At 42.4% G+C, this 25973-nt stretch overlaps 1 protein-coding gene across 4 annotated transcripts in view; it reads left to right on the top strand.

Annotated features, from left to right (window-relative positions):
- ENOX1 (ecto-NOX disulfide-thiol exchanger 1) overlaps positions 1-25973 on the top strand; it is a 630834-nt gene that overhangs the window by 393801 nt on the left and 211060 nt on the right. For all 4 annotated transcript variants that reach the window (XM_089899512.1, XM_089899514.1, XM_022574895.3 and 1 more), the window contains 2 exons: positions 23115-23258; positions 24102-24239. In XM_089899512.1, coding sequence (XP_089755638.1) covers positions 23115-23258; positions 24102-24239 — 282 coding nt within the window. The remainder of the gene's footprint in view (positions 1-23114; positions 23259-24101; positions 24240-25973) is intronic.

Raw genomic sequence — 25973 nt, 5'->3', positions numbered from 1 at the left:
GCCCGGGTGGGTAGCACCAGGTCCTGAGCGCTCTGGCAGATAAGGCTAGGTCCTGGGGTAGCTGTGGGCTCAGGGGATCTGTAGGCAGCCTGTCTGCTGGTGGACGGAGCTGTGTCCCTTCCCAGCTGCTGCGTGGCCTGAGGCATCCTAGTATTGGGGCCCACAGGCTATTGGGTGGGGGCAGGGCTGGATCCTGAAGCTAAAAAGCTAGAGGGAGGATTCCAAAATGGTCCTTGCCAGCATCAGGGTCCTCGTGGTGGAACGAGCTCCCAGAAATGGCTGCCACCAGTGTCTGTATCCACAGGATGAGTTCCAGTTGCCTTTTGCCTCTCTGGGAGGCTCTCCAAGATGAACAGGTGGGTCTGACCGGAGTGTCTGTTTCCCACAGACCTCTGGCTCTCCCAAAAGTAAGCCCTGCTAGCCTTTCAAAGCCAAACATTCTGGGGGCTTATCCTCCCGGTGCAGGCCCCCTGGGCTGGGGAACAGAATGTGGGACTCGGACCCCTCGCTCCTTGGGGAGAACCTCTGCAGTTGTAATTATCCTCCAGTTTGTGGGATACGGGTCTTGCCTTTGCTGCATCTCTGCTCCCCCTACCTGTCTTGTGGTTCCTCCCTTATATCTTCAGTTGGAGAAGGTCTCTTCTGGCAGTCTTCTGGTCTTTCTCATCAATAGTTGCTCTGTAAATAGTTGTAATTTTGGTGTGCTGGTGAGAAGAGGTGAGCTCGGGGCCTTCCTACTCTGCCATCTTGGCCGCTCTCCTCCCAGTATTGAATCTCACACTTGCTTCTTTTTTTTTTTTTTAACTTTTTATTTTATATTGGAGCGTAGTTGATTAACAGTGTTGTGTTAGTTTCAGGTGTACAACAAAGTGATTCAGTTATACCTATACATGTATCTATTCTTTTTCAAATTCTTTTCCCAGTTAAGTTGTTACAGAATACTGAGCAGAGTTCCCAGTGCTATATAGTAGGTCCTTGACTGTTATCCATTTTAAATATAGCAGTGTGTACATGTCAATCCCAAACTCCCTAACTCTCCCGCGCCCTGACCCTTCTCCCCTGGTAACCATAAGTTCATTCTCTAAGTCTATGAGTCTGTTTCTGTTTTGCAAATAAGTTCTCTTGTATTATATATATATATATATATATTTTTTTTTAGATTCCTCATATAAGAGATATCATACGATATTTCTCTTTCTCTGTCTGACTTACTTCACTCAGTGTGACAATCTCTAGTTCAATCCATGTTGCTGCAAATGGCATTATTTCATTCTTTTTAATGGCTGAGTAATATTCCATTGTGTGTGTGTGTGTGTGTGTGTGTGTGTGTGTGTGTGTGTATCACATCTTCTTTATGCATTCATCTGCCAATGGACATTTAGGATGCTTCCATGTCTTAGCTGTTGTAAACAGTGCTGCAGTAAACATTGGGGTGCATGCATCGTTTTGGGCCATGTTTTTCTCTGGGTATATGCCCAGGAGTGGGATTGCAGGATCATATGGAGAATATCTGAGGCTCACCTAATGCCCTTCCTCTCCCCTCTCCCACCACCACCTCAGGCTGTCATTCCGTGCTTGCATTGTTTATTATAACTTCCCAACTTATGAATTATTTTCCTTGCATGTGTGGATTATTCTGCTTTGCAGAGGGAAACTCACAACAGGGCAATTGAACAATTCTGTGGTCTTTGTTGTTTATCGTTAATGAGCTTCCCCCCCAATATTTCAATTTTTCCTTGTTCCTCCTCTTCGGATGTTTTGAAACATATTCTGTGTACTACCTTTGGTTGTTTCTCAAAATGTTCAACCCCAGTCCTTCTGGATTTAGGCCTCTCCAGTGTTCTTCTAAGGGATCTTCTGACACTTGTATGATTGTCTCTACTTTGTGTCATTGCTGCCATTTATTTCTCACCCTTGTAGAATCAGAATTCGTCAGAGGTCTTGTAAAGACATGGTGAATTCTATAATGGCATCCCCTTTTCTGTCACTCGGATTATGACTGTATAGTTATGTGATCAGAATCTTATTTTTCAGAATCTCTTTTAAAGTAGAGCTGACATCTCTGCGTTCATATTATACTTATCTTTTTGCTGGTGTTTTAAAATGTTTTTCCTGAGTCAGTGGTGTGGATCTGATTAGAATTAATGTTCTCTATCCTCCCTATTATGGAATCCAGGCTGGTATAGTAAGTTTCTTCTAAGAGTCCAGTCATCTTCACGTTGTTATTGACTTTATTTGCAGCTAGTCAATATTAAGGCTATTATATAGTTCTTCCCTGGCCTCAAAGTTTGAGAACAGACTCCTGCCACTCTTAACCTAGTTTAATTAAACCATTGGTAATCTGCTCTCCATGACTTTATTTAAAACTCTCTTAAAATCTATAATATAGTGTGTATTTTTTCAGTCTCTTGGTTAATGAATTCTGAGATTACTCTCTGTGCTATAAAGAATGTGCATTATTGGGCTTCCCTGGTGGCGCAGTGGTTGAGAGTCCGCCTGCCGATGCAGGGGACACGGGTTCGTGCCCCGGTCCGGGAAGATCCCACATGCCGCGGAGCGGCTGGACCCGTGAGCCATGGCTGCTGAGCCTGCACGTCCGGAGCCCGTGTTCCGCAACGGGAGAGGCCACAACAGTGATAGGCCCGCGTAACACACACACACACACAAAATGTGCATTATTTTCTTTCTACTAAAATGATCTCTTTTACGCTTTTGAGCAGTAAAACCCTAGTTTTAGTATTGCATGAGTTGGGGAGTAAATGCATGTTTATATTGTCAAGACTTTCTTAATCTTTTCAGTCTATCTTTTATATTAAAAAAAAAAACACCTCACTTTAGTTTTCTAGTTGATAAGCTAGCATCTTTATGTAGGAAAATGTTTTACTTAGGAAGCATGCATTCAAATCCCTTGACATTTTCCTCAAAGCAACATCTTAGAGAATAAAAACTACCTCTGTCATTATATGGATACAGAGACCAATGTAATCTGAATGACTTCACTTCAGTGTGCAGTAGTGAAGAGAGAGGCAGCTTTGTCCTTTCAGTGCCCTCTCCCACTCTGATTTCACACATCAGCATTTACCTTACCCTTCCTGAGCTGCCTGCTTACTTTCCCTCTCTCTCTTCCTATTGAGGTATTTTTTATCCTTCGTGACTCAGCCTATATTTTTCTTGTCTGCGGTACTTCCCTGGCACCCCAGAAGAAAATAACATCTCTTCTGTCTCCTCACCACGCATTTCTACAATAACTTTTTCTCTTTAATATTACCGGTTGTGACATCTAGTGACTGACCTCCTAGGTACTGTAGAGACACATCATTCTGTGCTGTGCATGGTTGTAAAGACAGGTTAGTAGGCAGAATTTTTTTTTCTTAAACAGTGGATTTAATATAAAAGCTAAGTTACAAGAGCTTTCAAAATACCAACTGCACATAATATTTTGTATGTGTTTAAAAGAGAAATGAAATGAATAATGTACGAGTGACATTAGTTCATGTTTTAAAGTAAGCGAGTCATAATTCTCCCCACACATTTCAAAACACCCAGGCATCATTTTTTAAAAAATTTTTATTGGAGTAGAGTTGATCTACAATGTTGTGTTAGTTTCAAGTCCACAGCAAAGTGAAACAGTTATTCATATACATATATCCACTCTTTTTAAGATTCTTTTCCCGTATAGGCCATGACAGAGTACTCAGTAGAGTTCCCTGTGCTATACAGTAGGTCCTTATTAGTTATCTGCTTTATATATAGTAGTGTGTATATGTCAATCCCAATCTCCCAATCCCTCCCCCACTTTCCCCCTTGGTAACCATAAGTTTGTTTTCTACATCTATGACTCTATTTCTGTTTTGTAAATAAGTTCATTTGTGCCCACATATAAGCGATATCATATGATATTTTGTCTTTCTCTGCCTGGCTTACTCAGTACGACAATCCCTAGGTCCATCCATGTTGCTGCAAATGCAGGCTTCATTTTTTAAAGGACAGTATTTAACCGAAACCGATGCTGGTTGCAGTGCTTAGTAGCTGGGCAGAAAGGTCAGGGGCCAGGAGAATGTCACAGGAGGACGTGGCTTCCCGTAGTCTGTCCTCTCCCACCTGCTTGTGGCCCTGCCTGTTGGGACTGGGAAGCGGAGGGGACCATGCATATTGTGGCGCTAAACAGAGAGTCCACATGGTCAGCTGTGTTCTGTCCAACAGACCACGCTGCCTCTTGACACTTCTTGGCGGTTTCTAACAAGCAGTGCTCCTAAGAGTCCTGAGTTGTAAATTGTTCCAGGTCTCAGGCTTCCTGGCCAGAACGGCACGGCCCATCAGTTTCTAGCTTTAGAGTAATAAGAGGGAAAACAAAGGGTGTTTCCTGGTGAGATAGCATCATCGTAAGTGACCAGACAGATCCTGCTCATAGGTCGGTCTGCTGTGTAGAAGGTACTGTGCTAAGAGGTTGATCACTCAAATTGCTCTCTGCCTTTACGTACCTGGGAAACTAGTTGGAGAGAAAATACAAACACAGACACACAAAGAAAATAACCATATACACACACAAAAATCGGGCGTGTTAAATGGCCAGAGGGGCATGTGGAACACTGGTTGTCAAAATGCATTTGTTCCTCAGTTTGCTGGTGGATACGAGCTTAACAATTTTTGCCGTGTCTTTATCATCAGAGCACTTATTTACTTTTTTGTTTATATACGACTCCAAAAAGTATCTGTTTAAGCTTCTTCCTAAGTAATAATATCTGCAAAATCACATGGTTTTCTTCTGATACAGTTTTTTCCTGATGCACGTTAAGTTGAACTATGTGAAGCTGCCGATATCTGACTATTTTTAAAAGCATCCATTTCACGTAGCTTAAAGTAGACACAGCTATTCAACATTTAAAACGATGGTTCCATGAGTCACGTTAAATCCCTGGATATCATACCGGAGGAACATATCACCCTGGAGGAGCTCTGGAGCTGGAGGGAGCAAGCAGTTGTTAAGAGTTGATCTTGTAAGGTTTCTCCGAGGAGGGGGCCAGGATGTGAAGCTGGAAGGAAGGATGCACAGACAAGAGAGGGAAGAGCAGGGATCACAGGGGAGAAGCCGTCCGTGAGGACGGGTAGGGGGCTGAATGCGCCACCAGTGGGAAAGGAAAGCCGATGGACCAGAGAGGGTGCTCCGGACTCCTCTGATGTAAATTCTTAATCCTCGCGTTTATTTGGCAAACATGTTTTCAGAGCACATGAGCAGGGTTTTATGACCCTTCTGAAGATTTCTGCAGATTACTCTGTTATGATTAATACCTTAAGCAGGGTCAGGTAGCGTTTCTGTTAGGGAGTATGCAGTTGTCTGCAGGGGGACCACAGTTGGAAAGAGCTGTGTAATGCAAGTACAGGAGGTGTGAATTTGCACGCAGACAGCTGCATGGGGTGTGAGGCTCCGTGGCTGTCTCCCCCTTAGAGAGTCAAGCTTCCCAGGCTGTCAAATCCCAGAGAGGGCTCTCCTGCCAAAGACAGCAACTGACGGGGTTGAGGTTCCCTCCAGTTCATTCCAGAAGCTCCCCTGGCCATTCCTGCGGATGTCTTTCCATCTTTCTGGCCCGTCCCTACTGTGCTGAAGATTCCAGCCTCGGGCTCTCCTCCTTACCAGGTGGGTAAGGAGGATAGCAGATTCCCCAGCGCTTACTGGGAGGGTGAATCAGAGGTCAGTTTCCCAGGATCAGTTTCCATGGCTGCCATGCCTGGAGGCCCAGGCTTAGCCCTGCCAGAGGTGTGTTCCAGCAGAGAACGTGGACCCATCGAGCATTGGACCCTGGAACAACATGAACTATATTTTCTTGGAATAAAACAAAAAGAAAACAACTTTGTCCTCATGTGTTGGCAAAACTCAGAGTGCTTCAGCTGTAGAAATGTGTCCTCATTACTTTTAGAGCTCAGTGTAATTTAGGAAAGTATGGGCAGGACTAATTATTTCCTTATATTTAAAGAGAATAAGTTTGTATGTGTTTTGACAGTTTATTGGCATTTGCTATCCAGTGTTAATTATTTGTGTCTGTGGCAGAAAGAACGTGGCAGGGCTGCTCGCTTGCATTGATGGTCCCTAGATCCAAAAAAAAGCTTTGAAGGTCGAATAGACACCAGCGATAATAACCACAAAAACAGTCAATCCATGAATTAATCTCAGAGCCAAGATGAGGGCCAAATTACCCACATATCTTTAAAATGGTACAGTTATTTTATTTATCGTGAGTCCAAGGACACCATAACTCCCGGTGGTGATTATATTGAAGACTTCACTTGTATGAGTCATTCAACAAATTTGTATGTGCGCATTTTAAAATGTAGATTTTAGTATTATTCAGGTATGGTGAAGCCAAGAGATCAGGAGAAGGCTGCCATTGAAGATATAGTGTGTCACTCACAGTTCCTAAGAGGAGAGAGTATGCGTGCCACCCCGGGAGGTGGGTGGGCAGAGGGGGAGGCACCAGGGTCGGTCAGGATGCGGAAGGAGCAAGGGAAGAAAGTGGGCAAGAGGCTTCGTGATAGTTTCTGAGAGAAGGAACGGGTGAAGCAGGGTGAGCACGTGTAGGATTGGCTAGTTTGAATCATTTCATCGGGCTCTGAGGCACAGGGGCTGTCTTTAGTTGTCCGGTGCCTAGCCCTGGGGTGACTAGGGCAGGGGGATAGTGGAGTCTATTGAGGGTATGAGCTCTGGATTGGCTAGCTCGCATTTGAAGATTATGCCCCTGTTGTTTGCTGTCTTTAGGAATTGACCAGCCCTGGGAGAGGCAGTCCCTCCAGTGTCAGGAAGGGCCCAGAGGTTAAAGCATCAGGAAATAGAAACGATAAAAAAAAAAACAAAAAAAAAACTAATGCAGTACGTATATATATGTACACACACACATACACAGACATACACACTCATTCTACTTATTCAGTGCATTTGTGCGGGGGGAAAGGGAGAACGCATGTCTACTGTGTACCAGACGCTGTTTTGGTTGATGGCGATTTAGCAGGAAAAACATAAACAGTTTTTAAAAGTCAGCTTGCCCTTATGGAACACCAGCTTGTCAAAGAAATAGTTATGTAATGTAACCTCAAATACTGAGAAATCCTATGGAGAAAGATACAGCTGGTGGAAGGACAGAAGAGAACTGAAGTTACTATTTTTGGTAGGTCAGGGACGGCCTCTCTGCAGAGGGTGATATTTCAGTAGAGAAGGGACTAAGGGGCTAGAAAAGGGCAGATGTCCAGGCATCTGGAGGAACCACAGGTGCCGAGTCACTGAGAGGATCCTGCTTGGCAGACTCAGGGAACAGTAACAAGGCCCGTGTCCTGGGATCCCCGGGAGAAGGGGGGCTGTAGGAAAGGAGGCGGCAGAGGTGACCGGCAGGCAGAATCTGAAGGACCTTGGAGGCCATCCAAGGGCAAAGGGAAGCTGTGTATGCTTCTGTGATGCTAGAAATTCAAACCATATGAAGGTAAGAGTTAAGCTTTGGTCTCAAAATGCAAATTAAATAGCTGTCTCCTCGCTATTTTCTTTTACACTATTCAATTTTTTCAGTATTTATTTGAGATGGCTTTGTTTGCAAATGGGAAAGCTTACTGTCTTTCTCCCCAAAGTTTTACATTTGGAAATTTTTTTTACAGTTGAAAACAAACAAAAACTTACCCGTATAATGCAAAAAGACAGCTTTAGATCAGGAGTGTTGGAAAATGACTCTCTGTACCGCTGAGTTCCTTGGCATATATGTGACGTTTAAATAAAATGAAATACAATTTGAAAACCACCACACTTCTGAAAATCTAGAAGAAGAAAAAAGATCTGGGAACAATCAACAATTTGCTTTCATTTTCTGTTAAATCGTGATTTTTTTTGCACTTGGTATTGTTTGCTAAATATGAAGTAAAATCCACTCACAATCTACTTAACATAAGCGCGCCCAGAACGAAAAGCTCATTTCACATCTAATTGTGGATATCGTTCCTTTGTTAAAAATTCATAGGGTTTATAAACGTGTCCATTAAGTACCGGAGTCTCCGTTATTTCCCCAGCTCTTTTCCCACTGCCAATTCTGATCAGAATTTTAAAACACCCCTCTCTATGAACGTGTTCTCTGAAGAACAAAAAGCCGGGGGTGGGGGGTGGGGAGGTAGAACTTATGAATATAACTAGAAAGACCTCCTGACCAAATATGCTGCAGTTTCCTGATTTAGCTTCAGTATAATGTAGGTAAATGGACAGGGGCAGACCATCTTCTGTTAACCTCAACATCACGTTACTGCTCTAAAGTTCTGCCTCTCAGTAATCTTTAAATGTGGTATTAACTAATAGCTGGTCGGGTTGTTCGCTTGCTTTGCTTTTTGGAAAATGGAGGAAACTGAAGAGTAGGCAGTTGGCTTAGCTTCTTCTCTGTTCTGGTTCTAACGCCCCTCCACCCACATTAGCGAGACCTAAGTCATGTGCCACTTCTTAATACTGGGCATGTTGTTTGCTGCAGGGGACAAGACAAGCAATACTCTGCAGTTCAGTGTCTTGGTTAATCTCCATGTGGGGCCCCTATTGCTTATACTTCATGTGTTTTCATTGATTTGGGTCAAGAATATGCACATACTAGAAAACTAATGGCAGGGAATTCCCTGGTGGTCCAGTGGTTAGGGCTTGGCGCTTTCACTGAGTGGGTCTGGGGTCAGTCCCTGGTTGGGGAAGTAAGATCCTGCAAGCTGCATGGCATGGCCGAAAAGAAAAAAGAAAGAATGAAAAGTAATAAGAAAATATATAAAAAACTATTCAAAAAGTAAATTAAATTTTAAAAAAAGAAGCAAAAAAAAAGGAAACTAGTGGAGAGTATAAAATAAGACTGTGTAACTGTACATAACAAAACTGTGATCACATGGCATGGAGGAAAAACACTTTTCTGGATTTCGTATGTAAATTTACAGCCATTGTATTACACTTAATATATTTCAGAAATCACCTTTTCTCCTCATATGAACTTATCTTTGTAATTTAACTCAGCAAGAAGCTTGCAAATTCTGGAACAATTTGAGCTCAATACAACTCTGATTGGAAGGATCGACTATCACCTGTATTTTATCCTGCATCACTTTTCAGTATTAACTCACATCTTCTCTTTAGTTTGCTGCCCTGCATAAAACGGCCTGCTCATCTCCCTGGTTCCCGAGTGTGTGATCCAACGGCAGATAACGTAGATAAAAGATCCCTGCAGCTGTTGGCCATTGTTCTGAATTTCGTTTAATGGATTAAGTCATCAAGGTGATAATACTACACGCTTTTCCCACGTTTGATCTCCTGGACCACAGGAGTTTACAGACCAAAGCAGTGATGCTACTGCCAAACCCTGCCACTCACAGCCTCCAACCACCTAGCTTATTATTCTGGTGTCCTGTGAACCAACAATGAATCAAGCCAAAATACTGATGGAAAAAACCCAGAGAGACCAGAATGTGGACTTTTCAGGGGGGAGTAGTTGGTGTGAAGATGCACTCACAAAATTGTCATTGGTGGAGGTTTTGCTTCTGTTTTGTAAGCCAAAGAATTCCTCTATGAGAACCTATCTAAAGGGATCTGGATTTTAACTATCAAAATGTCTCACCGTGTTGCCAGTAATGCTTCGTTTCTTTCAGTTCCTCCAAGAGGCATTATGCGTTAGCCCCTCACATAACTCGTGAGATGAGGAGTGAAGGCATACAGTGGAGAAGGGAACCGGCCCGGGGGGAACTTGTGATGAGAGCTCTCTTGTGACGTACAAATTGTGCTGTCAAACTGCTGTGCACATTTTTACGGGAGAGGCACAAAGGGGGTCCCCAGACCAGCTCTCAGGGTTTAAGGCTATCTTCACTGGGAACGAAAAACTGACTGCCACAATGGTACTGATCCCCTGATAAGCACGCAGTGGGAGTTGGGCTCAAGTGTACGTCACACAGTAACACAGACCCTTGTGCTTCCAGCCCCTCCAGTCGCCAGTCCCCTGGGAGAGGAATTAGAAGTTGGGATTTCTGGTTCACTCAGCTCCCAGCTTTACCCGGCCCCGAGGTACCCCCATTTCCTACTTCCTGTAGCCCTCCTTCGTGGTGGAAGGCAGAAAGCAGGCTTGAACTCCAGGCCAGCCTGGTTGCCAGCTGCCAACGGAATGAGATAGCTTGTGAGGTAAGAGAGGTAGGATGGGAAGGGGTGCTAGCACAAAACAGGTGAGGAAAAGGAAAAGAGGAGTAGTCACCTGACTCTGCCTCCCAGCCATCCCACTCATACGGCCCTGACCAGCCTTTCCATCTCGCCCTCTTTATCTCTCACTGTCGTAGTTCGTTAGGTGGCAGAAATGTGGTGGGAGTGTTGGTAAACTGGAGATTCCAATAGAAGTTGTCTACACAGGGATAGCAGTTCTAGGCAAGCCTCAATGGTGATGATACTTAACCAAGCTCTCAGCTCAGACCACAGATCGACCCTCATTATATGTATTTGGACAAAATCAAGCCCAGTGTGGGGCTAAAGCATCTGTGAGGTTGTCTGATAAAACCTAACCCATTAAAACCCTCAGAGTGTCGATCAACCCTAGGCAGACATCTTATACATATGTTCCCCACCTCTGTTTCTCTAGGTGCACAATGAATATTCTAAAAAAAAATGTGCTTCTCCATAAAGCCTGGGTCTTCAGATGTTTTCCAGCAGACGTTTCTGCTGATTTGCTCAGATTCCTTCCCCTGTCTACTTTTATAACTGAAGTAGAAGGGTGAGGATGGCTGAATGGGGGTGGGGTGAGGGCCGTGCAAAGACACAACAAGGCTTGCAGGTCCTGATGACTGAGGGATACTCAGACCCTGCCTCTACTTCACTGTGACAGGCTGTCTCCTGGCACAGTGCCAGCGCTAGCATTTTTCCCTGCAAGCATCTCTGGCTTCATGTTTGCCTACTGCTCCAGCAACTCCTGGTTTCAGCCCACTTGTCTTTCTCTTTGTTGGGCAGTGGGGGAAGGAGGAGAATGGTGGGCGGGGGAAGCAAAGAATCTTAGTGATTTTTCCTTCCTTCCTTCAAGACTAACAATACATTAATAAGTAGTTCTATCCGGAATCCAGTTGTTGTTGTTTTCTTATAACAGGCAGGCTCTGAAGAGTATCTAGTTTGCCACACTGCAGCAAGTTCAAGTTTGCTAATATTTTTTTTTTCAGTTGAACTATAGTGGACTTATTATGGTAGTTTCAGGTGTACAACATAGGCAGTATTTTTGTATGTTATACTCCATATAAAGTAATTATAAAATATTGGCTCTATTCCCCGTACTGGTACTGTTATCTTATTTATTTTATACCTAGCAGTTTGTACTCTTAATCCCCTTCCCTCTCCCCACTGCTAACCACTAATTTGTTCTCTACATCTGTGACTCTGTTTCTGTTTTGTTGTATGTGTTCATCTGCTAGCGCTTCTTACTTTGCAAACTTCTTGGAGACGGGGTCTGTGTCTTGCTCACCACTATATCCCTAATCGCAAGCACAGTGACCCACATACAGTAAGCATGTAATAAAGATCTATTGAGTGAATGCATCCCTGGGGGACGAACTAACCCTTTACCCCAGACTCCTCCAGTCAAACCAAGAGGGACCTCCTAGTCTGGCTCTTTGTTGGAGAAAAGTTCCCCAAATCTATAACAATAGAGGCCCAGGCTAAGACAGACTAAAGCCTGGGCTCTGCCAGTCGTTAGCTTTGTGACCTGGGGTAAATGGGCCGGTCTTAATTTTCTGAAACTTAGCTTTTCTTCTTTTGCAAAAAAAAGTGCTAATAACATCTGTCACATAGGTTGTTGTGAGTTTTCATGAAATCCAAGATGTGGGACTGTTATATAGTAAGCTGTTTTCCCACTGGGTGCCTCTGGGGGAGGGCTGAGGGAATGACTCTCCTTTCACTTTACAGACTTCAGCTTTTTTCTTTTTTTTTTTTTTTTTAACTCATTCAAAGCATTAGTATTAGTAAAAATGCCTTTAAAATAAAAATGTCCTTATAAGAATATTAGTTTCCATCTACCTGACGTATATGGATGTTTATTCTCAGATTGAAAGGAACTGCGTCACTGCATTTCCATGCAAATCTCACTACTCAAAAAAAGGGCAGTTGAATTAGCTGGTAAATAGGAAGGGTAGCAAGTGTTTGGGGAGCGTGTTTGAATGAAGATGGTGTCTCCTATTAAAGTAAGGGTTTAGTATTAGGAGATTTTGCTGTGGGAAGTCTGGAAATAATGCTACACTTAGTTTTCATGTTGATTATGTATCTCACGGTTTCATCTACCCTATTTTTAGCTTATTAATAATTAATAAAACTCTTTGTGTTGTAGAGAATGTGTCAGATTGATGTGCTGGATAAGCTCATGAACACATGTCTGCTTCATCGTGCAAGTAATAAAATCATTATCGTGATTGCATTAATGGGCCAGGGCCTGGTGAATATTTGTAGGTGGCAGCCACGTGGTTCTCAAGTGCCGTCACCTCATACCCTGCACTGCTTAACCACCAGTAGTTGCTGCTTATTTTCTTAGTCATCATTTTGCAGTAAACATTGTCTCATGATAAACCATGAAATTTAGAAACGCACAAGAACGTCAGAGTTCTTGAAGAGCAGGTGACCTTTTTCATTACGGCTAGAAAGGGGAAAACGTGATAATGCTATAGTGGGAATTCTTTTAAAATATTTGTTTAGGTTGGGTTTAAGCCATCTAGCTGTGAAAATAATAAACCATGGTAGCAATAGCAATATGCTGTAATTCCCACAGAGCACATTCAGCATAATTTCTTTTTTTATATACATAATAAAACCATAAATAAATGTGATTACTCTCAGCTCACATGAAATTACTTTCAGCACCAGATGTTTTTCTCTCATACCTGTCTCCTTTAGGGTCAGTTTTTGCTTGCCCCCCGCCATCACCACCGGTAATATGTGAGTCATCTGTGAATAAATAACTGGGGGTGGCATTGGATCTTGAACTTGAGTTTGGCGAGTTTGAGGGGAGACGGATCTTTGTCTGTCTCACACGCAATAGGCAGGAAGGGGCCAGATGGTGCCTCAAAACAGCCATTTAAAACTTCTTAGGCTCCAGGCACCAGCAGCTTTCTTCTGGAGGCCTCACCCCACACCGTATCAAACATACAAAATGCACTCACATGTGACATTCAATATAATTTTGTCTGTAGGACTTTTGGACAGGATTTTTTTTTTTTTTTGCGGGGGGAGGCCGTGCTGAGCAGCATGTGGGATCTTAGTTCCCCGACCAGGGATCGAATCTGCACCCCCTGCAGTGGAAGCGTGGATTCTTAACCTCTGGACTGCCAGGGAAGTCCCGGACAGGGTTTTTATAATTCTGCCTTTGAAATTATTTTCCTACAAGTTGCTCATTTCATTTACAGCCAGCTCTGACTTCTCCATAACCGTGCGGGCTCAGAGACTTTTTCCAGTGCGACACAGCCCCACTTACAAATGATTTCTAACTCAAACGATGTCTGTATGGATATTAACTTTGCTAATTAGAGAAGTTGTCATAATACAAAATGCATAGGTATTTCATTAAATAACTATTTGCTTTTGATCATGCACATTTCATTGCACGTTGACACAAACCGTTTTCAGTTCTCCAACATTATCATAGACCTAGGTGCCTTTAGTGCCTTGTTGGTAACACAGCCGTAGTTAGAAAAATAGGTGACTTTCCCAGGGCCGGATGGCTTCTTAATGTGGAAGATAGGAGTAGAGAAAGAGATTCCATTTGAGGAGCTTAGTCCTCCAAATGCCATCCCCTTGTACAGAGGAAGGGTTTCTATTAAGACATGCTTAAGGGGCAAATAGCACTGAGTGTCAGAGAGTATGAGTGTTCGTGGGAGAAGGTGGGGTAGAGCAGCACATTTATACCTTTCTATGGGAGGAGAGAGAGAGAAAGAGAAAGAGGTGGGGGGAGCGAAAGGGGAGGGGAGGGAGGAGGGAAGGAAGGGAAGGAGTTATGGTTATAGCAGCAGTGTTTTACAGCGACCTTCAGCCTTGTCTTCAGTGCTGGAACCTTCCCATCAGCATTTATCCCACCCCCTCTTTTTGACTCTTGCCAAACACAGCCAATATCAACTAAAGTTTGCCCCATTTCCTCAGGATGCTCCCTGCCAGCCTAGAATTTTCCAATTGGATATCTTGCTGCACATGCATTACTCGTGCCCTAGTAGCCCTCCCCCAACTAGCCCAACGCCATGTCACCATCTCTGACTCCCTGAAGAGGAAAAAGGACCGACCATCCCAGGGAACCCAAGGCCCCCACTATCCTGCCTACTGGTTACAGAGCATCAGCAAGGGCTGTGCGTGCTCATTTCGAGAAGAAAAAACAAGGTCTCCAGCCCCCGGTAACACACTAGAGGTGAGGTGTCCTGCTCAGGGGGTGATCAACTGCTGCGGGGCTAATGCTTTATTCATTGTGTTGCAATGGCATCATTAAGAGCACATTAGTTTAAAGAGTAACTAATATGTTCTTGGTGAGAAACATTAAACAGGATGAGCAACCAGCTCAGGCCGGTCATGGTCTGATCCAGGTTTTATTGCAGGTAGATTTCCATAGATTAAAGAGCTCTAATCGGGGCTTTTTGGAAAACAGATAACTCATTTACTAGAGTTTGCAGCCATTTAAGGGTCAGTTTTCCACCCACTACAATTAAAATGTTCCCCTTTGTAGCTTAATATGTTTTCCGTGGTTGGGTCAAGGTGTAAAATGAGTGTGTAATGAAAAAAAAAAATGAATACAAAACAGCACAAATTATAGAGTTAAATATACTCTGCTTTCCCTTACATAAGAAGATAATAATGTTCACAGAAATCACTTTCTGTACATAAGTGCGGCTGAAAAGACCGGCATGTGAATGATATACCTTAATACACTATGCATTAATTTAAAAATCTTCTTGGATCTGTGGCGCTGTCCATGGTTTATAGAGGTTACCTCTCCTGATGGCTGTGTCTTTGAAGCCAGAAATCCACCTGAGGTCTGTTTCGGAGGCGTTACCCCCTTTCTCAAAAGGACTCTTCCTCTGGTCTCTCTGCTGCTCTCTATCGGCAGCCTGTAGTTTTACCATTTCAAGTGAACCTTTTTTGTAGTTCCAGCTTTCTGTTTACGTTGTCTATTCTGTAGAACTTTTTGAATGGGAAGGGAAGAGAACAGAGAGGGTGCCAGCAGGAAAAAACTCGTCGTTTGAGTGGAAGCAAGGATTCTCTGATACGTCCTTATGTATTTTAATGAACTTGTCTGTGACTTACTTATTTGGCGGTTGTGCCTCATTGTCCCTATTCAGGGTCTCGAAGCGCCCCAAGGCCTACACGTGTCTGTAGAAGTAGGATTGAAAGACGGAGCTCAGCTGTCTTGTTTTCTAGACGAGGACTTTGCTGCAGGGAGACTTTTTGAACTGTTAAGGCTATTTTGAAACAGTTGCCTGTCAGAAACATTTTGGGGACTTTTGTATCTGGGAGAAGTTAGAAGTGATGAACTCTCAGGTTGGAATCTTGATGTTCTGTGAGCTTGGGTGTGTTTGTCCTGATTGATAGGTATCCATTAATGAGGGGAATTAGTTGACCCATGTCATGTTTCATAAACAGTCTTCAAGTATAATATTGCCCTTCTCAGAAAATCTGAAATATGCTAAGTATGGAAGGTGTCTCTACAAAGACTTTGAAATTACATATTTTTATCATAGTAGTTTCCAGTCCTGTTTTCTTTTCTTTTCTGTTTTTAATGGAAAGAGAAGTACTTTACTCCTGTGGTCTCAAGCTTTCTCTTTTATTATATTCTTCAATTTAGAAATATAAAGTTAATTTTTTTAAAAAAGCAAAGAGTTCCCGAAAACAAAATAATTTTACCTCTGTCATTTCTCTACACTTACGTATGTAATGCCGAATAGTATTTTTCTTTGTATCAAAAGATAATTGGCGGGCTTCCCTGGTGGCGCAGTGGTTGAGAGTCCGCCTGCCGATGCAGGGGACACGGGTTCATGCCCCGGTCCGGGAAGATCCCACATGCCGTGGAGAGGCTGGGCCCGTGAGCCATGGCCGCTGAGCCTGCGCGTCCAGAGCCTGTGCTCCGCAACGGGAGAGGCCACAACAGTGAGAGGCTGGCGTACTGCAACAACAACAGCAACAACAAAAACCAGATAATTTGCTTTATCTGCTATCCTGCCGTGCTGGTTGAGTTATCCCTTTGGCAAAGTTGGTTATTTTGTTTGAATGCATCATTACAGAGGGAGGCCTTCTGTTTCTCTCATATTCATTCTCTCTTTTTCTCTTTCAACACTGAGTTCTTCGAAGACAGATATGTCATGGGTAAAACTTTATCATCCATTCAGTAACCATTTCCTCCCTAAGCTGGAAGGATGACGATCTGTAGTTTAAAATTGGCTACTAGACAAAGTAGAAAAATGGAGGATGTAATCACAGACCCTTAATGGCATTTTGTGTTTGAGAAATGGCCAGACCTGCTTTTTATCCTCTGTGGTGCATGCCAAATTGAAACTTTTCCTTTCTTCCCCTGATTTCACTTCTTTAGCACTATAGGTGTATGCCTTTGTTACACTAACGCAGCACTTAATGGATCAGGCGATGCCCTTATTTATAGATTTCAGCTTCTCCAAGGAGCAGCTGGGAAGAAGTCTCACAAAAGGAGAACATCGCTGTAACCTGCTTATGACCCTACATTGGTTACCAGGGAGGTGTGGAATCTTAGATCTTGGAGAAGGACTTGTTAAGCGCACCAAGAGCTTATCTGGAAAATTCTAACATTTTTAAAAAGTTGTCTTTGATACTTGCCTGTGTTCTAGTTTCCAACAGCAATTTTCCCTTTTGTGTTCTCTAGCTTTCAGACCTCCAACCTTTGAGACTGGACCCTGGAACTGAATTTTGTCTTTTTGTCCCATTATTACTTCCTTCTTTCCCTTTCTTATTTTCCTTTTTACTTTCTTTCCTTCCTTCTGTGCCTGAATTTATTTGAAAAACATACGTGTGTGTGCGCGTGCGTGTGTGCGTGCGTGTGTGTATATAAAATTTTGTATTTGTAATTTATATGATGATTTAAATACATTTTAAATTTATAAATACATTATAATTTTATATGTATACTGAGCATCTGGCATATTCTAGGTACTATGCTTGCTCCCTGCAGGGATGCAAAAAATGGCCAGTTTCCATGATCATTCTAAGCATGTTGTTTATTAGGGACATAGACATAAACAACTAATTAGGATATGAAGTTACAAGTGCTGGTATAGAGAAAGGTTCAGAGCACTGTGGGAACACAGAGGAGGGAATACATACCTCCTTTGTCTTCTTGCCTTAAAGGGCAAACTAAAAGCTACTTAGAACAGGAATGGCATTTTACTCCTCAGGTGCACTGTGCTGTGAGGTGTGTCACATCATGACCCCTTTGAAAAGAGTTCAGTGGTTTTATAAACATGTGAGTAAGATATTAAAGAAGGTCATAGGTCAGGTATTAAAGAAGACCTTTTGATTTCGTGGCTTTGATAGAAAGTACTGCAGGGTCCATCACCGCCTGAATCCATCTTAACCCAGTTCCATCCTCTGCCCATACTGTTTCCAAGAGGTGACTTTTCTGTCCATTTCCGAGTAGGATCTTTCTAGCTTTATTTGATATAATGTTCCTACCTTGCAATTTCCTTCATCAGAAATTCCCCCACAAAATCTAATTCCTCATAAACTTTAGTATAATTTAAATCTCTTCTTCAAAATCTTAGTCCTTTTATTTCACACCGATCGGGAGACGTCAATCATTAATAACCAACATCCTGTATATTTAGCAGGCGTGAAAACGTCATCAGGCATTATTATCACGTAGTGCCTTGGGTAGTCTCTGCTATCAGCTGCCCCCGTATAACCCTCTTCAAGCTCTCTCCTCTAACGGGTACCCACCATCCAAAAACTGCTCCCATCTAAGAAGTAAGCAGCAACATAGACTTTGCTGACATTTCTGTGGAGGGCCCAGGGGAAAGGTTTACATTGTATATTTCCCAGTGAAGCACCTCAAAGTCCGCTTTACTCATTTCTCTTCTCTGAAGTCCCCTTTTCTCATGAGTGGCTACCAAAGATCCCTTCTTTCTTTCCCATCAAAGCACTTAGCCTTGGTGTCCTTTTTTTTCCTCTTTTTTTTTTTTTTAGCCACATTTTTTTTTTAATAAATTTATTTATTTTTGGCTGCATTAGGTCTTTGTTGCTGTGCGCGGGCTTTCTCTAATTGCGGCGAGTGGGGGCTACTCTTCGTTGCAGTGTGCGGGCTTCTCACTGCGGTGGTGGCTTCTCGTTGTGGAGCACGGGCTCTAGGCGCGTGGGCTTCAGTAGTTGTGGCGTGTGGGCTTCAGTAGTTGTGGCGCGTGGGCTCAGTAGTTGTGGCGCACGGGCTCTAGAGCTCAGGCGCAGTAGTTGTGGCACACAGGCTTAGTTGCTCCGCGGCATGTGGGATCTTCCCGGACCAGGGCTCGAACCCGTGTCCCCTGCATTGACAGGCGGATTCTTAACCACTGCGCCACCAGGGAAGCCCCTTTTTTACCACATTTTGCAGAGCAATTCTGCTCTGCCTCGAAACTTGCAGATTCCACCCATCTCCTAGATCAGTGTAAGAGGACCCATTCTCCTTAGAAGCCTGTTTAGTAATCCTCTACCATAATTTAAGCATGTCTTTGTGATCCTTTTGTGTTTGAAGAGATAATAGTGAGAATTTTTGTAAAACTGATGAAAGACATTAGGCTGTTCTGGGGTTGTTCCTCAGTGGGAGAATTAGTCTGAATTACTTCACTTACCATTATAGGAAGCAGAAATGCCTCCCTTATTCCTAAACGGTTGCTTAAAAATCATGGGGTTAAAACGTAAGTAATATCTATTTAACAATACTCTATATTGTTTTAAACTATGAGCATTTCCATAACCTCAAGAGAACATCCTACTGATTACATGGAGATCAAAGTGAGATATTTTCTTAGTAATAGAAGCAGAAAGTAGAACTTTGGATGAGAATGCGTTTTTCTTTTTACTAGAATATAAAACATAATAATGCTAGTGAATACTTCCTATAAAGTAAGAGAGTTTCAGATGTCATATGAAATGTTTCCTTTGGAATGAACTCTCAACAAGACGTTAATAAATCAGATTTTCTCACTATAATTATTCTTCTATTGAAGTAGGTATAAACCTAAGGACTTAAGTCAAACAAAATCATCCTTTTAAATTAACGAAAGAAAAATTTTCAAGACTTAACTCATCTCCACCCCCTTTTAATAGGAATCTGTGTTTTGTGGACAGTTACAGGTGGATTTTATTACTCACTGTGTGTGTGTGTGTGTGTGTGTGTATGTGTGTATGTGTGTGTCCGTCCTTGTGTTCCTTGGGACCTTAGACAGGTAGAATGAGTTGTGTTTCTTAGAGCAGAAGCCTGTGTCCTTTTTTTAGGCCAAATAATATTTTCTTAGGCTTGGTGAGTTTCAAAAACTATTTGCCCCATGGATACAGCTCAATGAAATTCTGAGCATAAATATGTCTTGTTGAACAGTTATGAAATTGGGTCTGAGGTTTTGTACTTGAATGTACCTTAACAAAGAACAGGTTAGATTTCAGTTGAAACCCGGACAGAGCTGTACTGTTATCCTTGGCATCTGTACATCTGATTGTACAAAAGCTTCACTAAAAGCTGTAAATAGAAACTGCCAATTTCACAATTCATCATGAATCTCTTGAAATCTTTTGCAGTTGCACAGGTAGAAAAAGAAAAACCCAGAGAGAAAAATGTATACATCTTTTAAATTACATTGTATTATTTTATAAAGGAACGGTGAAAAGGAAGAAATATTCTGGTACAATTTAGATGTGACACAGAAAACTAGGGCAACACTTACTTTTAGAAATATCAAGTGTTACTCACTGTTTTAAAATTAATTACATAATTATCCAGTAGAACACAAAGATCCCAGGGTACCTTAATGGAAACACTACACTTTCAAATAAAATAATAATAATTAGCACCTACTACATTCCAAGTGCTTTATTAGCTATAATTTTTAACTCCCCACATCTCTGTGTAAATAAACATTAAGAATATTAATCTTTTCTATAGTTTAGAAATAAGAAAACTAAGGCAGAGACATTCATTGGAATGATGAATTAGGCATTATGGCCTTGAATCATTTAAAGAGGCAGGTACTCAGTAGGAACAATAGATGTTAGTAGAGTATAAAAATCACTCTTGTAACTATTCATAAATTATCAGGTAGTAATTAATTTAAAATATCACCTTTCTCCCAAACCAAATCACTTTAAAATTTTTGAAGAATTGAAAGGCATCCTTGGGCTTCCCTGGTGGCACAGTGGTTAAGAATCCGCCCGCCAATGCAGGGAACACGGGTTCGAGCCCTGATCCGGGAAGATCCCACATGCCGCGGAGCAGCTAAGCCCGTGTGCCACAACTACTGAGCCTGCGCTCTAAAGCCTGTGAGCCACAACTACTGAGCCCGCGTGCCACAGCTACTGAAGCCTGCGCACCTAGAGCCCGTGCTCCGCAACAAGAGAAGCCACTGCAGTGAGAAGCCTGCACACCGCAACGAAGAGCAGCCCCCGCTCGCCGCAGCTAGGGAGAAGCCCACACCCAGCAACGAAGACCCAACGCAGCCAAAAATAAATAAATCTATTAAAAAAAGAATTGCAAGGCATTCTTGAGTCTATTGGAAATGCCTAAGACATGACAGAATTTCCTTTAGAGTCACCATTCTAGGTACATGGCAGCCACATGAAGTTGTATGTCATTCAAACCGTTGGATAGGGACATTGAAGAGATGTCATACATAGAATGTCACCCTCTCATTAGGGGATAAATTCAGGTTTACAAACCACAGCTTGCCAAGGAAGCAATACTTTTTGCTTTTTTGCTTTTGTGATGAAACAGTAGCAGTTTTGTTACTATTCTCGGTGAAACAGTATCAGTCTTAAAATGGAGATGGAAAGCGTGGGTAGAAGCTAAGGGCCACCAGGACACTCGATTCCCCTTAGTAATACCACAGTCACTAAAGTGAAAACTAACACTGGAACAGGTATAAAGCCAAGGAGAGCTACCACCACCCCTAAAATACTGTAGTGGTAAAGGCAAAGTGAAACATGGCCAGTCAGGCACAAGTCATAAAGCCTACAAAGTAAAGGAATATTCTCTGATACAGTGTTCCAGAACTGCAGACTCATTGGACAGAAAAAAAAAGTTGTCATTAATGCCAGTTTGGGGAGAACTTGAGCTAGAAAAAGAACCAGCCAACTGAACTTCACTGGGGAGATCAGTAAGACAAGTAGTGACCTTGCAGTGATCTCAAGCGCCTCTCCTCCTGGGCCATTTGAGCAAAAGCATGAACACATTGTAGCCTGACTTTGCTTTGGTGTTCTGAAATGGCTGGAGGTGGAGAGAGGAAAATGCTTTGAGGTTTCACCACAGAACTGTTGCTGGTCTGTGGCTAGCTAAAGGGCAGGCATTTTGGTTAGCTATATATTGATGTTATTGGGTATATTTTATATGGTAAGAATCTCTTTGTCTGATGGCATCCACTGCCTGGGATAAATGATGCATATAATATCTAAACACGTTCTGAGTTTATTTGGGTGGTAGAGTCTAATTGCGAGGTTTGAAACATTTGTCCTGAGTACACTTTGCTCCCAAAGTTGAAATCATTCACTACTTCTTGATGAAGGTGTTTTATCTTCCTGATAGACTATTGGAAATAATTCCCCACCATCTCTCATTCCCCTATGTCTGAGGGCTAGGGATTTGTGGAGACCATAGAAACGATTTGCTCAATATCCACCTATCCTTGAGATATTGAAACCTGAGCTTCCATTTGAATTAAACTTATACTCACCTGGCAGTAAGGGTTTTTTTGTATGTTTTTTGGGTTTTTTTGAGAATACAGTGTTCAAAAGGATCACTGATTCTTGCACCTAAGAATCAAAGAAATAAAAGAGCATACCATAAAAGGGCCAAACTTCACACTAGATACACTGACAGACTATAACAGTAATTCTAAAATACATATTAGCAGAAAGACAGTTGAAAAAAATTTCTAAATTTGTGCCTAAATAAAGATAAGTACTTCGAATTCAGTTGTTCTACCAATCTACTTAAAATTCAAACTTCTCAGATCAGCCATCCAAGTGATGTGTTTTGTCTTCCAGTCTTGAACTGGTAAAAGTGCTTTTAAAATATGTACATAGGAATACTATGTCTTTGCATTTTTAAGGATGGAGAGAAGGCATAGCATTTTATAAATGGTACAGCATAGAGGGACCCTTTGTAACTTTAAGTAATGTTTTGTTTTTTTGTCTTTTTCAGAAAGGTGCTTTGAAAAGTCTTATAAAAATACATTTCTATATAAGCTGTGCAATTCTCGGGAAAAGTCAGACCAAACAAATTGCGGCCAGTTAAATTTATCTTGTCATAGAGCTAAGAAAACAAATGCTTTTCCTCTGCTGCCCCAGCACCCTCTGCGTCTTCTTCGACGGGTGGGCAGCACGCCATTCTTTCCTTTTGCCTTTCCTGACGATTGTAATTTGGGCACACTCTTTACCAATCTCACGGGGAGTAGCTCCTTGCTTTTCTTTCTCCCTCTTCCCAACTTTTTCTCCCTCTCTGAATACATTTCACAGACGACCGTCTTCGAAAATAACAACATCAATTAATTTTTTAACTTAAAATAAAACCACATTTAGCCCCGAGTCTGCCCTCTCCATTGATGTGTCATGTGCGGAGCAGGCTGTGAGGGTCTGATAAGTCCCGTTTGTGAAGTCTCTTCAGTAGGAGGCCAGGCACTAGCCGTTCCACAGACAGGCTGTTTATTTCATCCAGCCCTGCTCCAGGTGGTTTGACAGTTGACCCGCACATCTCCCGGGCTCCAAGACCAGACCAGAGGAGGATGCAGCTTCGCCTCTGTGCCTCCCACTGAAAGCTGTTCTTTGTCATTTATTTGTTTGGTTGTTGTTGTTTGTTTTGAATAGACAACAGTTTTTCCCATGACAGCTCCCCCAGTTAACAATGACACTTTCTCACCGCACTGCTCTTCTTCCCCTTTTGCAGAATCCGATGATCTCCGTGGGGACCCTGCACTCAGCCATCAAAGCACTCCCGCCCCTCAGGATGTTCGTAATTCAATAGTAGATGCAGGCGGCGTTGAAAGCATCACACAGTGTCCCCAGCAGCTTCCTCAGATGATGGCTGCAGGTAAATGTCGGTGGCCGGCACGGAACACAAACAAGGCATTTTGCGTCTTAGTGGAAAGCCTCCCCAGCCATGAAAATAAGTATTGAACCAGGATCCTGGGCTCCTCAAAGAAACCAGGCTCTGGAACTAGTGAACCTCAAAGAGCATTAAGTCAAATTTAACTTATTTTGCTGACCCTTTTTTTTTTTTAAGCTCTGTGCTATTTGTCTTCAATATTATTTATTTGTTTATTTTGTTTCGATGAAAGCCTGTGCTTATAAGAAATATTTCGGGAGTCACTTTAGAAAGACACCTGCGTTTCCTTAATGTACGTATGTAAATAGTTTGTAAAGGACGGAATATGTTACAAGGTAACACTTAATAAATTCAGTCAGGACCAATTTGACTGCTTGACATCTGATTTTAGAGATTTTATTAGACGGTTAGAGGGTGTGCCTGCTTCAGAATTACTCTCGGAAACAGGTGAATTTATTTATTCTAAGCCAATTGACTTGTTTTACCCAGAGAGTCCCCTGGCTTTGCCTCCCCACCAGGGAACTTAACTAATGTTTCACCTGGAGAAGGAAGCGATTCTTCAGTTTTTTCCAGGGGTACTTCCTTAATGGCATGCTGCGTATAATATAAACTGCATGTCATTCAGTTTCCTCCCAGAATGTATTTGGAAACTCTTTTATGTTTCCGTCTGGAGAAAGCACCGCTGTAGGTTACAGTGCTATTATTTTTTGTGGTTTGGGAATGTGCTTAAACGAAGCCTCACGTCTCTAGAAATGCGATTTGTTTTCAAAGAGACACCATTTCCTGTGGACTGTAAGTCAGAGTTTCTTCCCCCCTACCCCATCACAGCAGCCGATGGTTTGGGGAGTCTCGCAATCGACACGACCCAACTGAACATGTCAGTGACGGACCCCACCGCCTGGGCCACCGCTATGAATAACTTGGGCATGGTTCCCGTGGGGTTGCCTGGACAGCAGCTCGTGTCAGGTAAGCTTGCTCTTGGGTTGGAAGATGCCTGCAACCACGCCACTGGGTGTGGGCGACAGGCGCCTTGGCCGTCTTTGCACGCGCAGGTGTTGAGCCCGGTCTGGGACTGATGACCGGGGCATGGTTAGGCAGGCTGTATGCCTGAGATTCTTCTCATCACCTCGCTCTTCTGCCTAACGGCCATTCTCAGAAAAAGCCACACGCGGTTCTCTCTCACCGGTGGCACTGCAACACCAATTTTGTATTTTAAATGGGTAAATAGAAGAGCTAATATTTGCTTTCCAATTTACAAAACTCTTCCACAGACGTTACGCCATTTGATTCCACAGCCGTCTCTTTGAGACAGGTATACACTTACGGTGGGCGTGGCTCTTGTTCATGTTCCCATGTTAAAAACAGGGAAAGAGGGGTCCAGAGTTTGGGTGACTTGTCCAGCACTGAAGTGGCAGAACTTAGAAACCCAACTCAACGGACACTGCATTCCCTGTTTTCTTTCCGTCACACTTTGAAATAGTAATAACAGTCGTGTATTCAATATAGAAAATGTTTGGAGATGTCACAAAGTAGAAGGTCATTTGAAAGAGTTGATCATTTAATTTAACACATGTTTATTGCAGATTTTCCATGTACCCTGTAACAAGTGCTTTGGGAAATAGAAAAAAATATATATGTATATAAGTGTCCTCGAGGGTTGAGTGAGCATATCTCCCCAAACTGAAAAACACAGCGACAAAAAACAGCAATAAAAATAATGTGTAGAATCAGGTGCTGAGAGGTGGTTTGGTAATTTCCAGAAGGATCAATGCCTGGGGCTCTGAGGGAAGATGTTATCAGGGAGGTGGGACTTGAGCTGTCTGGAAAGATACATAGGGCTTCAGTATTCACTTAACTCATTCAACACACATTTTTTCCCCCTACTTATTTATTTATTTATTTTATTTTATTTTACTTATTCATTTTTTACAGCAGGTTCTCATTATTTACTTTATACATATTAGTGTATACATGTCAATCCCAATCTCCCAATTCATCCCACACACCCCTCACCCGCCGCTTTCCCTGCTTGGTGTCCATACATTTGTTCTCTACATCTGTGTCTCTACTTCTGCCTTGCAAACCGGTTCATCTGTAACATTTTTCTAGATTCCACTTATATGCGTTAATATACAATATTTGTTTTTCTCTTTCTGACTTACTTCACTCTGTATGTCAGTCTCTAGGTGCATCCATGTCTCTACAAATGACCCAATTTCATTCCTTTTTATGGCTGAGTAATATTCCATTGTATATATGTATCACAACTTCTTTATCCATTTGTCTGTCAATGGGCATTTAGGTTGCTTCCATGACCTGGCTATTGTAAATAGTGCTGCAATGAACATTGGGGTGCATGTGTCTTTTTGAATTATGGTTTTCTCTGGGTATATGCCCAGTAGTGGGATTGCTGGGTCATATGGTAGTTCTATTTTTAGTTTTTTAAGGAACCTCCATACTGTTCTCCATAGTGGCTGTATCAATTTACATTCCGACCAACAGTGCAAGAGGGTTCTCTTTTCTCCACACCCTCTTCAGCATTTGTTGTTTGCAGATTTTCTGATGATGGGCATTCTGACCATTGTGAGGTGATAGCTCATTGTAGTTTTCATTTGCATTTCGGTAATAATTAGTGATGATGAGCAGTTTTTCATGTGCCTTTTGGCCATCTGTATGTCTTCTGTGGAGAAATGTCTATTT

This window comes from Delphinapterus leucas, chromosome 18 (assembly GCF_059928025.1).
Source record: "Delphinapterus leucas isolate spDelLeu-1000000601 "Yukka" chromosome 18, BTC_Dleu_Yukka2, whole genome shotgun sequence".
NCBI lineage: Eukaryota > Metazoa > Chordata > Mammalia > Artiodactyla > Monodontidae > Delphinapterus > Delphinapterus leucas.
Note: the sequence above shows the minus strand (reverse complement) of the source record. Positions and strands in the feature narration are given on the sequence as shown.